This window comes from Pogona vitticeps, chromosome 3 (assembly GCF_051106095.1).
Source record: "Pogona vitticeps strain Pit_001003342236 chromosome 3, PviZW2.1, whole genome shotgun sequence".
In the NCBI taxonomy this organism is placed as follows: domain Eukaryota; kingdom Metazoa; phylum Chordata; class Lepidosauria; order Squamata; family Agamidae; genus Pogona; species Pogona vitticeps.
Window position 1 is genome coordinate 998,428 of NC_135785.1, and position 13,081 is coordinate 1,011,508.

Consider the following 13,081-nt stretch of genomic DNA (forward strand, 5'->3'; position numbering starts at 1 on the left):
ACAGAATGGATGAAAGTATGTTATTGTCTCCCCTCTTCCTCATCAATCCCAATTCCCTTTTCCTTTTTGTTATCCCTTATAAAAAAAAAATACAAAAAAAATGGTGTGCATTATCTCTTTTGCTAATTCATCTCTGATTCATGAACGTAGCTTGAACGTTATCACAGAATCATAGAAAAGTGAAGTTGGAAGGAGCCCAGAAGGCCATCAAGTCTAACGCTCTCCTCAACACACAAATACAATCAAAGCTCATCTGCCAGGTGGTTGATTATCTAAGTTCAAAACATGTTTATAAGGTTTTAGAAAAACCTTATAAGGTTTTAGAAAAACCTTATAAGGTTTTAGAAAAACCTTATAGAGCCTTTGATGGCATAGAGGGGGAGGGGGTCCACTTACCTTCTGTATTGATTGGGGTGGTTCTTCCCACATCATCATCGGGGGTAACTCCTAGGTGGATCAAGAAAAGAGGGTTCAGCATGGCATTCAGTCAATGGTGTGTATTCTCTCTTTTACTAATTCATCTCTGATTCATGAACGTAGCTTGAACATTATCAAAGAATCATAGAAAAGTGAAGTTGGAAGGGGCCCAGAAGGCCATCAAGTCCAACTCTATGCTCAACGCAGGAATACAATCAAAGCTCATCTGCCAGGTGATTATCTAAGTTCAAAACATGTTTATAAAACCTTATAGAGCCTTTGATGCCGTAGAGGGATGGCCTACAAGGGGGAGGGGGTCCACTTACCTTCTGTATTGATTGGAGTGGTTCTTCCCACATCATCATCGGGGGTAACTCCTAGGTGGATCAAGAAAAGAGGGCTGAGCATGGCATTCAGTCAATGGTGTGCATTATCTCTTTTGCTAATTCATCTCTGATTCATGAACGTAGCTTGAACATTATCAAAGAATCATAGAAAAGTGAAGTTGGAAGGAGCCCAGAAGGCCATCAAGTCTAACGCTCTCCTCAACACACAAATACAATCAAAGCTCATCTGCCAGGTGGTTGATTATCTAAGTTCAAAACATGTTTATAAGGTTTTAGAAAAACCTTATAGAGCCTTTGATGGCATAGAGGGATGGCCTACAAGGGGGAGGGGGTCCACTTACCTTCTGTATTGATTGGAGTGGTTCTTCCCACATCATCATCGGGGGTAACTCCTAGGTGGATCAAGAAAAGAGGGTTGAGCATGGCATTCAGTCAATGGTGTGCATTATCTCTTTTGCTAATTCATCTCTGATTCATGAACGTAGCTTGAACGTTATCAAAGAATCATAGAAAAGTGAAGTTGGAAGGGGCCCAGAAGGCCATCAAGTCTAACGCTCTCCTCAACACACAAATACAATCAAAGCTCATCTGCCAGGTGGTTGATTATCTAAGTTCAAAACATGTTTATAAGGTTTTAGAAAAACCTTATAGAGCCTTTGATGCCGTAGAGGGATAGACCTACAAGGGAGAGGGCGTCCACTTACCTTCTGTATTGATTGGGGTGGTTCTTCCCACATCATCATCGGGGGTAACTTCTAGGTGGATCAAGAAAAGAGGGTTCAGCATGGCATTCAGTCAATGGTGTGTATTCACTCTTTTACTAATTCATCTCTGATTCATGAACGTAGCTTGTACGTTATCACAGAATCATAGAAAAGTGAAGTTGGAAGGGGCCCAGAAGGCCATCAAGTCCAACTCTCTGCTCCACGCAGGAAAACAATCAAAGCTCATCTGCCAGGTGATTATCTAAGTTCGAAAAATGTTTACAGTGGTGCCTCACACAACGATGTTAATTGGTTCCAAAAAAATCAATCAAAAATGTTTAGAAAAAACTTATAGAGCCTTTGATGTCGTAGAGAGAAAGACTTACAAGGGGGAGGGGGGGTCCATTTACCTTCTGTATAGATTGGGGTGGTTCTTCCCAAATCATCATCGGGGGTATCTTCTAGGAGGATCAAGAAAAGAGGGTTGAGTATGGCATTCATTCAATAGGACATAGTTGGGTTGATTAACAAACTCTCGAAGACTAAGACTAAGACCTTTCTCACAGTATGGGAAGGTCTCATTTCTAGTAGCAAGTGGCTTGGATTGGCTATTCTGGCGGGACAGGATTCAGGCCACTCCCTCCCTGCAAATTCTATGAATGACAGATTCACCTACCTGTCGTTTCCATCTGGGTGGTCCTCTCAGTTGGAGGGGAGGAGGTGGTGATGAGATCTGGAAAGTTCAGGAAGAGTGGGTTGAGTACCATGGTCAACCTAAGGATGCCTTTATACGTGAAAAATTGACTGAAATCCTGTTGCTTAACATAGTATATTGCAAGAGGCATAGGCCCTATGGATCATTGGAAGATGCATGGGAGACTATTTGCTGAACCCTGCCGATTTAATGGGAATACTGAAGCTGTGACTAAATATGCTGAGCAACAGGATTTCAGCCAGTATTTCCATGAAGTAACCAGTGCAGTTCATCTCAAGCTGCATTTGATGCTGAAGGCAGATTACACATGCTGAAAGATGACAGAGGCCATGAGGAAACAGGAATGCAAATCACCGTGGTTGGGGCCCCAGGACCTCTGTGGTTGAGGACCACTGATCCAGCCATGGTGGTGGAGGTCTGGCGTTCCCCTTGGACTGAGCCTCTCTCCACTCCCCAGCCCCCACCCCACCCTGTGTCATTTATTACACCCCCACTACCCACTTTGTGGGATAAACACTGCGTGACTTACCTGGGTTTTGGGTTGGCGTTTCTGTCTCCATTGGGAAGCTGGTGGTGGTGGGAACTGCAAAGAGTAAGGGGTTTTTCTTACATAGTCAGATTTATACCCTGCTTTTTCTCCAGCATGCTCAAAGTGACTCGTTTGTCCTCCCTACTTCTTCATCACAACAACATTTAGCCTGAAGTCAGTCAGAACTACAACATAGATCTCCAAAATCCAACACTGGCAAAATAATTTTTTTTTTTTTTAAATCCTTTTTCAGACTGCCATTTCGTAAATTCCTCCAGCAAGCGCGGCCACTGCTTGGGGTGTTCTGCAAAAACCTAACTTTCCATCTTTGCCAAAGCGCCAGTTCAGCTCTCTAACTAGTGAGTTGAGCAGAACCGTCACCCGAAGGAGGCCTTGTGAGCTAACGATTCATTTGCACTTTATCTGATGAAGTCACCAGGACAGACTGTGCTTTGCCATGGCCCTAGCTGAGGTGTGAGAGGAGAGGCGGTGAATTTACTCCTTGTCCCATTTCTGGAAGAGAACCCAAACACTGTCTGTGAGTTTTTGGTGCTACTAGATGGGTGAGTTGAGATCCAAGGAAGGTGGGCTCTTGACCAACCCCAGGCCCCACTCCCAGCCAGCAGGTCGGCAGCAATGGGGACGGTCCCTGCACTCCCCTGAGAGTTTCCAAAAAGTCAGTCCTATTTTCTGCCAGGTTTGGAGGGTCTGCATCTTCTGGCAGAGTCAGGGTAGCCGGGGCACCTCCTTGGACCTGAAACAACGAAATGATTTTTGCAAAAAGGAACCTCCAGAGTCGCCCAGCAGAAAACGCGGCTGATCTGACTGGGGGATCCAGGGAACCAGCCCTGAACCACTTCCTAGAGCTGATCAGCTCATCCTGAGAGATGCAGAATCATCAAAATCCCTCCTGCTATTCCAACAGTTCAGCTTCTCCCTCTGGGGTCAAACTCCAGCTGGTATATCTGATTGCAGCCGATCATGGCTTGAGCAATAATGTATTATAGCCCTGACAGATTAACAAGATTATTCAGCTACATGACATTTTTGTAATTACTGCCAGAGGCTGAGGGGTGTGGTGGGGAAAGTGACAAACATATTCCACCCAGGGATCAGTGGCAGCGGCCGAGGACAAAGGACGGACGTGGCAGGGACAGTGAGGAAGGGGTGGGCGAAGGGGCAGAGGAGGCAGTGGGGGGGGGGGAAACAAAGCAGGAAGTTCATAAATCACTCCAAAATTCGTTGCTTTGGGAAAGCGATGAACCCAAACAGATCCGAAGCAAGGAATTTGAAAATGTTCGCAAATCTCCTGATTCATTTCGGGCTTCATGCCCATCTCTAATCATGTTGTATTTTTATCAGATATGTCGAAAACATTTTGTTTACACTGAATAGCTGATTTTTTTTTCCTGTGACCTTCTGGTTCAGGGTATTTTTAAAATTCATTTCTAATTATTGTCAGCAGTAGGCAGAACATTGTTTTGTATGTGTACGGCGTGATCTGCCATTTCAGAGCTTCAGTTAGCATGTAGTTGAGGACGGCCCCTACAGTGACACCAGCTGTGTGAGTGTGTGACCCCTCTTGCTTCCCTCCTACTGAGATTTTGTCTCCTGAACCACAAATAACAAGAGACGCTTTTAATTTAAAAAAAAAACAACACATTTTGCAGTGAAATCACAGTGGGTCGGTGCTGAACTCTTTGCTGCTCTAGCCCTGATTCTTTTCTTGCTGAGTGTTACACATTTCCCCATCCCTGTCTCCCAAAAAGCTGTCAAAACAATTTAACTAGTTCCTAGTTCTGTAAGAGCATGGAAGCAACGTTCCTTACAGCCAGCCAATGCTGCCTCCCAGGAGGGATTTCCAGCTAAGCCAGGGGGTTCTTCCTTGCTCTGGACCAAGCCAACCCATTGCTTGCCAGGAAAGACCGTAGGCCATCCTGCTATCTCAGTGTAGCCTACAGGCGGTTTCTGGAAGGGGTGTTTGTTTTAACACAACATTTCCATTCGGCCTCAAATGCAGAGCTGAGGTCATTGTCCTGCGCCACCCAGAACCTTCCAGCTAATGGTGCCAGGGGGAGAATCTGGGAATTGTACCTCTAGAAAGCGCGGCTGACATACCGTTTTAGAAAATGTCATACTTGTTTCCAAGCACAGCAAGAATGATGCTTTGCCCCACACAGCCCCTAACCACAGCCCCCCTAACCACACACACACCGAAAAAGCTTAAGGAAGAGACTAATGGATCAATATATCCTCTTTTTAATGAGAAAAAGCAGAGATGAGGAGCTTCACCGGGTGATGAGCTATTTTAAGGAAGCCTGTATTTTCTGAATAAATCTTCCAAAGACAAGATCTCTGCCTGCCTGCCTGCCTGCCTCTTTCAGGCCCCGGGAGCAGTAACTGATGTCCCTATAATGACCCCTTGAAGACAGTGAAGGCAACTGTTGACTCAGCTTCTGTCAGGAGTAAAGAAATTACAAAAGGGCTCTGACTAGGCTGGTGTGCAAAGTCCATCTAACATACCTCCAAGGTGCTGACTCCACTCTTCTCCCATGGCACCCATGATGAACTTGGAAGGTCAGGCACCTCCAAGTAACGCTGCCCACGCCAATGACCCCTTGCCCAGATCCCTCCTGTTTCCAGCTTAAACAGTTCTATGGGATGGGGGGAGGCAAGTGAATCAACCCCTGCAGACTCTGGCTGGCCAACAAACTGTAGCTTAAACTCAAAAGAGGCCAGAGGTGTTCTTGGTCACCAGGAACCCTGGTCCAAGACTGGTTCAAGGAGGGAGACCTGGCCATGTCCTCAGGCTAGACTTTGCACCTAGCTGGTTAGGTAGGGTGGGCAAGATGGGCTCTGAGTGGGGCAGACCTTCAATGATTGCCCTCTGGAAGGCCTTCCAATAAAGGGCATTCACCTGTTAAGAGGGAACGTTGGCCACCTTAAAGGGAATCGGCTTCAATTCAAAAGGCAACATACTCTCAGGGCAAATTCTGACTCTCCAGAGGGCATCCCTCGCCCCCGTCCTCCTCCCTAACAGACATCCAGCAAATGTTCTCATGACTCAGAGCATTGAAAAGCGCATCTCACTAACTTTTCTCATCTGTGCCAAAAAGGATGCTATGGGAAGGCCTGTCAAATGTTCCATAAGCAAGGCTGAATTGACACCACCATGCAGAAATCATGAGACAGGCCCTGTGCTGGTTGCTACCAAAAAGCAGAGACCATGGAGAAACCACTTACTGCAAGGCCCACGCCTGACAGCCACGTTGTCCACCGCCGTGTCACCATATTCCGTCAACCCTCGAACTGCATCGAAAGCCACCTGGCCAAAGGCAAAGGAAATACTACATTTTTCCATGTACAAGACTATACTTTTGTCTAAAATTTTTAGACTAAAAATTGGGGGCCGTCTTATATATGGAAATAAGCTGAGGAGAGTACAAGTGGAGGGGAAAGCAGGGTTCAAAGTGATCCTGCAGGGCTTTAATCCCTGCTTTCCCCTCTGCTTGCTAAGTCCCATGGGGCTTAACAAAAGGAAGGGGGAAAGAATCAAAGCAATCCCGTGGCTGTATAAGGGGGAAAGGGATCAAAGCAATCCCAGAACTGCACGATAATTTTGATCCCTTTCTCCCTCCATTTACTAAGCCCCGTGGGGCTTAGCACAAAGGGAGAAAGCAGGGATCAAAGCAATCATGCAGCGTTTTGATCCCTTTCCCCCTACACTTGCTAAGCCCCATGGAAGGGAGTTCCATAGTCTGGGGACAGCCCCTGGGAAGGCTCTCTCTTGCCTCCTCACCAGATGTATGAGGGTGAGTTTGCTGATGCCACCCATCCTTTGAGAAGCCTCAAGGTTTTTTTACCCAACCTTCCCCTCGTGAAGTGTCCATAGGCTACCTTGATGCGTTTCTCCCTTGGGAAAGGGACAGAGGCAAACCCATAGAGCCAGGTGGGGCTCTGGCTCCCTCTCCGGCTCCACACAGTGGATTCTTCCGCTTCGGCCAAGAGGACGACATTCAGCTCATTCAGATCCTCTGAGCCAAACATGTGATACCAGAAATCTATGCATATCTCTCCAGAGGCCACAAACTCTGGACTCTCCAGTCTGTTGGTGTCGGAGGGAACAAGGTTGCTGGCCTCTTGGTAGATGAAATAGCCTCCTGCAAGAAGAGAAGGAGGGAGGGAGGGAAAGAGAGAGAGAGAGAGAGTAAAGCTCTAAAGGAAGAGAACTATCCCGTACGGCCTGGGCCAGGAGAGCTGGCATAGAGGTGGAGTGCAGCGAAGTGGAAAGGGAAGGGAAGTGGAACACAAGAACTACCAACCGTAGCAAAGCAACATCCTCACAGCAAACAAGAGTGTGCCTGATTAAAGGCCGGGTGGTGGTGGTGGTGAGGGAGCATTGGAAAGTTCCACTGAGGTCGGCTGTGAAATATCAGCAACAGCAGGACTGGGTTTACCGAGGGAAGAGCAGGGGGTCGCGGGTGAGGGAGCAGTTCCCCTTTTACAGTCCCAATGATCCAGGGACCCCTCCCCAGGCAGGAAAACCAGCCTCCTCCTGCTGCTCCTCGGTAAAGGTTGGAAGTCATTCAAGATTTGGAACACAGAAAATTTACTCTGACGTTACTGCTCTTTACCTCTTAAGAGTTTTTCCCCAAAAAATCCTAGGTGCATTCGACACTTTATTTCATTTACTTATCAAAATATTGAGGCTACACTCTATCTCCATGGATTGAGGAGAAGCCATAGACTGAGCACCAAAATGACACGAAACAAATTATTTCAGAAAGCTGAAACAAAGGAAAGCCATTTCAGCTGATTTGACCTAGTACAGCCTGTACACAGTACAAGGCAAGAGTAGACCCTTGGTCTAGATGGGTAGGATAGAAATATAATAAATATAATAAAATAAAATAAGTCTATAATCTGGTCCCTCTACTATTGCTGGACCTCAGAACCTTTTGCAAAGAGCCAGAATTGGACTCTGCCCTGGAATGAGGCAGAATTATACCATGAAAAGGGTTGAATGGTGCATGCTGTGTTCTTCTTTATGGAGTGGCTTTTGGTCTGCACAGGACACCTCCCTCTCTCTGTCGTCCGGAATTCAGATCTCAGTGAACCCAAGCTGAGATGTGAGCTGTGTTTTTTGAACAAACACACACACACACACACACACACACACACACACACACACACACACACACACACACACACACACCGTAATGGGGGTGAGTGGCATACCAATTTGGATCAGGAGAGTCCAAATTAAACACTGGAGGTAAAGAGATGCCCAGAAACCCACAGGACAGGAGATGCATCTGGTAAACCACACGCCTCCATAGCTGAGAGTTTATGACCACCACCCCCACTACTCGTAGGAAAGGACCACAGAGAAAAGCATTCAGAGACTCCATGCGTATCAAATGCCTGTGAAATGTGAAGAGCTGATCAAACCAAAGTGCGACTGATTCCGTTGATATCTTGATCTGCCCATGCCGTGCTCCACCCAGTGGTCCCAACTGGCCAGCCTTTCAACGAGTTGCAACAAAATGAGCCCTTACTTCCATCGGGGTAATCGCCCTCTGGTCCGGTCCCTGGGGTGGGCGTGGCATGGCTGGTCCGTATCCAGGTTCCATAGCTGGTGCCACAGCTCTGCGTCCAGTCACAAAAGGGCTGCGAATTGTTGTTGAAGTCACACCGGACCAGGTAGTCTGAAACAGAGGCATTGTGAGGTGGAGCTGTGCCCCTTCCTGCACCGTGGGGCACGAGTGAGAAAGCCGTTCATTGAGAGAGGGGCACTCACCTCCAGCAGAAGCCCAGGCTCCCTTTTCTTCTTCTCCGCTAAGAGAAACAATACATGGATTATCATCAGAACCCATGAAAATATAACCAGAGAATAATTGCGTTGAAAGGAGCCTCTCAGGCCCTCCGGTCTGACCTCTAAGCTCGAAGCAAGAATATAAATCAAAGCAGATTGGGCTGATGGTTGTCCCGTTTTCTCTTGAAGGCCTCCAGTGCTAGAGCGCTCACCATCTCCCAAAGTCATCGGTTCCATTGTCGTAGTGCTCTAACAGTGAAGTTTTTTTCCTGATGCAGCCAACATCTGGCTTCCTTTTGCTGGAGCCCACTATTACGTGCCTTGCACGCTGAGATGATCAAGAACAGAGCGCTTACTAAATTACATCTTGAACAAATGGAACCAGTGATGAAACTGGGAAGATTTCCACGACATACCAGTCCCTGACGGACTCTGTGTTTGTGGGTCACCAACTGTGGAAAATTTTGCCTACTGTGTTAGCTATAGGAGAATGTTATTGCGGTCCCTTGTTAAAGAGAGTGAAGCAGTAGGAAGGGAGATTCCCTTTGGGATTCTTGCCACAAGGCTCGCTACAGACCCATCTGCAACCAGAAAGGCTGCGCTGTTGGCAGGGAGCCATCCGGAGACTCTTATCTCTGCAAATTGACTGGAAAACCTGACGTTCCAATGGCAGCCCAATAAAAACCTCTTAATGCCACCTGCTAGTAGTTAATTTCACCTGCATTGTGGAAACAGGAACCTGTTTTACAAGCAAAGTCTTGATTTTTTAGAGGCAATGGCTATTCAACATGAACACATGCTTCACAAGGATGACTGTAACCCCACTGGCATGGGTTAGCACAGATGCCCCCTCCTGCCCCCAGTTTGCAAAAGAAGGGGTCAAGACTTGGACGGCTGAGCTTGCAGAGAAGTGTCCAGGAATGACCAAAGTGGAAAGTCTTGTGGTGGTCTTTCAAACCCACTTCTTCAGACCTTCAGACCTACCTACATGTGGGAGGTGGCTGGGGTGTGTGTCTCCCCATGTCCTCTTTTGCAGAAAATGGCCCTCTATTTGAAGGGCAGCCAGGCCCTTGTTATCCATGAAGACCCACCCAATACACATGGGCCAGCCTTAAGGGGCCACAAGGAATTATTTGGTTTAATTTTTGCAGGTAAAGCCAATGAGTCTTTTCCCTAACCTCCTGCAGGAATTCGCTCGTGAGTCAAGACTGCTCCATATTTATTTTACAATTGCTGCTGACTACGTGTCCCGTTTTGAGAAAGAGGGGTGCACATTTCTCCAGCTCAAAAGCAACTGGACTGATGGCAGTCTCTCTTCCCATATCTCCTGGCCTTTCGCAGAGGAATCTCCCTTCCATGGTGGAGGAAGGACCTGCCTTCCATCCCCGGTGATTTGCGGTACTCTGTGGGGTTAGCTATCGTTTAGGGCTAGATAAGGCAAGGAGAGGCAATCATTTCCCCAAATGCTGTGTAGGCATCCTTCAGTCTTGAGAGATGATGGTCATGTGCTCTGAATAGAGGTCTTGGAACAGCATCTAGTGTGGCCATCTAGAGAAGACCAATTCAAGAGAGACAATCCCTTCCACACGGAAGAAAAATCCAATCTGTCCCCTGTCCAGCTCCCTGATTTGGCTGGTTTGGGAACTGCCTCTTTGCCTCAGCCTGCTGGACAAGGGTCTCTTCAAATTGGGAGATGCTGTGATACACCGCCTGCCTCCAGGCTGAACACTCAGAGGTCAGGGTTTCCTATCTGTTGAGGTCTATTCCTAAGACCTTCAGATCCCGCTTGCTGATCTCCTTGTATCACAGCTGTGGTCTCCCTTTGGGGCAATTTCCCTGCACTCATTCACCATCCAGGAGAACTTTTGGAATCCGACCATCAGCCATTCTCAAGACATACCCAAATACCTGAACTTACAAATTAGAGATGGGCACAAAACAAAAAAATAGTGATTTGTTTTCATTCGAGATTCATCAAGGTCAACAAATCACAAATTACAAATTTATGAATTTGCTTTTTTACTTTAAAACCCTATAAAACACCCCTCGCAGTACCTAGAGACACGAAAACCACAGAGAAACTTTCCCTGATTTGTCTCTACAAGCCCTGCAAGTTTGGTCAAGATTGGGTTTCAGACATCTGAGTTATACACCCACAAAATGGGCCTCCTCTCAGGAAAATGCCCTTTACCAGTTGGCTTGGGGAAATCCAATTTTCACCAAACTTGGAGGGATTGCAGAGGAGAGTCAGGAGAAGCTTCTCTGTGATTTTGGTGTCTCTAGATCTCTGGGGGAACCTTCTTGGGTGGATTCTCTTTGTGGGTGTATAACCTAGATATCTCTATGTGCATTGGGGGGCATTTCATAGCCAAATGAATTGACAAATCAAAAATCACTATAAATTCATTGATTTGTGGTTCATCGCAGGCACTGAGTCGTACAAATGCAAATGAACGAATTCATGATTTAAAAAAACAGTTCTGGCGATTCATTTTTAAAATTTGTGCATACAGTATCTCGGCTGCTATGCAGGAATCAATGAAGAAAAACTGGCAAGACCTTTTTGAATAGCAGACAACTTTGCAAACTAATCTGAGGAAACAACAGCAACATTCAGACACTCAGAGCATAGGCACAGCAGCTGGCTGCCTGAGACAGAAGGGGCGGGAAGGAGAAAACGCCGGCCGGCCGTTGCCGGTGAAGAGCTGCCCCCTCTGTCCCAGGCGGTCTCATCCTAAGGCTGGTTCAAAGCCAGAGAGAAACGGAGCAGAAGGATTCCCTGCCCTTGGCAGGCTCCCCCCCCCCCCGGTTGGTGTCCTCTCCAAGCACCTGTGGTGGGCATTAATCAAGACAGATCACGAAGGAAGCAGGAGGCAGAACAGCTTACCCTCTGATGCCGCTCCCTGAGAGGCCCAAGAGGACCCACACGTGCCAGAGAGATGGCCTGGCCCCCATGGTGTGGGGATCGCCTGCCTCTGGAGCTCCTCCACTTCCTGCAGAGAGAGCCTTAATCCATCGCCTTGGCAAGCCGGGCACAAAGTGAACAGGGCACAGGTGAGTCAGAGACCTTAGCCAGGAGGGTGGAGGGCGGGGCAGAGGCAGGGATTTTAAAAAAAAAGAGGGAAGAAGAGGAACACACTCAGGATCTGCCCACCCGGATGCCTGGATGCAAGCAAAGCACAGGGGCAACGGGGGCAACAGGAGCCGCTCCTACCGCCCCCTAGCTTTCAAAAAAGGCAGCACCTTCCTGCATTCTGCCTTCTTCCACCACAGGGAATGCCAACGGTCACGCAGAGAGAATACAGGCTGGTAAGCAAAACTGGGCTTTCTGGCCAAACTTTTTTCATGGAGGTGGGGGTTTTTCATCCATGGGATTTCTTTCTGTAAGATTTGTCTGTGCTTATCCAGGTCCCCGGACGAGAGGGTTGGACAGGGTCATCGAAGCAACCAAAAATGAAACTGACCGAACTCCGGGAGGCCGTGGAAGACAGGAGGGCCTGGCGGGCTCTGGCCCATGGGGGTCACAAAGAGTCGGACACGACTAAACGACTAAACAACAACAATCCAGGTCCCACGAAAGCCTCTGTATTTGGCATTAAAATCCTTTCACATTGTGTCCAATACGAGATTTTCTGAAGGAAATAAATAGATTCTTGGGGGATGGGCGGGGGGAACCAACCTACTCACTTTTGCCAATTTACAGAGAGTAGCTGCATAGGCCAGCCTCATCGACAACAAGAACAAAAATTAAAATGAAAGCAAAGGCATAGCCTTTGAGGAAGAGGCACATCTCTCGGTATGAGTTTTTTTTTTTAAGGGTTGCAATCCAGTTCTTTGGACCCATCCTGCTCCTGCTGGAATCCATTGGCTAATCTCAAACAGGCCACAACCCTTGTCTTTTGCTTTGTTTTTGTTGTTCATTTTTTCACGGAAAAGTATCGAATTGGGGGAAAGGCACAAAAATTCTTGCAGTTTTGTAACTCAGCAGGAAGAAAAGTTGTGATTTTTGTTTTTTCTCACATGAATGGATATGCACCTGTACAGGTATTTCCCCTTGAGCTACAGGTAAAGATAGGCTCATTTTTGGGGGGAATAACTGAACAATAACTGAACAATTCACCAGTCTTCCCTGTGCAGAAATCCAGTTCCCTGGATTTCCTGTTTTTGTAGAAGTGTGAGGAGGTTGCCTCTGGCACCCTGTGTGAGTCGTCTGCCCTCACCCTGGACCCATTGGGAAACTGGGCAAAGTCCCAAGCCAGCACAGCCGTCAGGACCGGCAGGGAGGAAATGGCCCCAGGGAGGACGCAGAACACCTGCGGGAGGAGGCAATGGCTGCATCACCTGATTTTCCCAGGAGTAGAATAATTGGGAGGCAGGAAGGAAGGGGCTGGAGTGCCGCAATGCATCTGGAGAGGAAACGGAAGAGTCAGCGGATCCAAGCTCTGTGGAAGAGAGATGTGATGACATGCTGGGCGAGAGGAAGCCGCCACTCAGTAAAGCTAGGAATGCTGGTTACATCTCTGTGGAGGACCTAAGGAGACAGGGGGTTCTCAT

At 47.6% G+C, this 13,081-nt stretch overlaps 1 protein-coding gene and 1 long non-coding RNA gene across 2 annotated transcripts; both read right to left on the minus strand.

Annotated features, from left to right (window-relative positions):
- Window positions 1–1,151: 1,151 nt before the first annotated feature.
- On the minus strand, window positions 1,152–7,050 carry LOC140706105 (thyroid hormone-induced protein B-like). The gene is made up of 6 exons (XM_078389006.1): window positions 7,035–7,050; window positions 6,610–6,872; window positions 5,956–6,037; window positions 2,713–2,766; window positions 2,145–2,201; window positions 1,152–1,929 (listed from the first exon to the last, which is right to left on the minus strand). The coding sequence occupies exons 1-6, from the start codon at window positions 7,048–7,050 to the stop codon at window positions 1,793–1,795; spliced, it is 609 nt and encodes a 202-aa protein (XP_078245132.1). The 3' UTR covers window positions 1,152–1,792.
- A 147-nt stretch (window positions 7,051–7,197) lies between these two features.
- LOC140706106 (uncharacterized) lies at window positions 7,198–11,497 on the minus strand. The gene is made up of 3 exons (XR_012085842.2): window positions 11,415–11,497; window positions 8,513–8,550; window positions 7,198–8,420 (listed from the first exon to the last, which is right to left on the minus strand). It is a non-coding gene; the product is annotated as an uncharacterized LOC140706106 (long non-coding RNA).
- Between the last annotated feature and the right edge of the window lie 1,584 nt (window positions 11,498–13,081).

What these genes read in the sequence shown, in the direction of transcription:
- LOC140706105 (XM_078389006.1), bottom strand. An exon ending in CAAGGGAGAAACGCATCAAG is followed by an intron (nt 6,038 to 6,609) that starts GTAGCCTATGGA and finishes GCCTTTGGCCAG; the next exon opens with GTGGCTTTCGATGCAGTTCG. An exon ending in AACGCCAACCCAAAACCCAG is followed by an intron (nt 2,202 to 2,712) that starts GTAAGTCACGCA and finishes TGAACTTTCCAG; the next exon opens with ATCTCATCACCACCTCCTCC.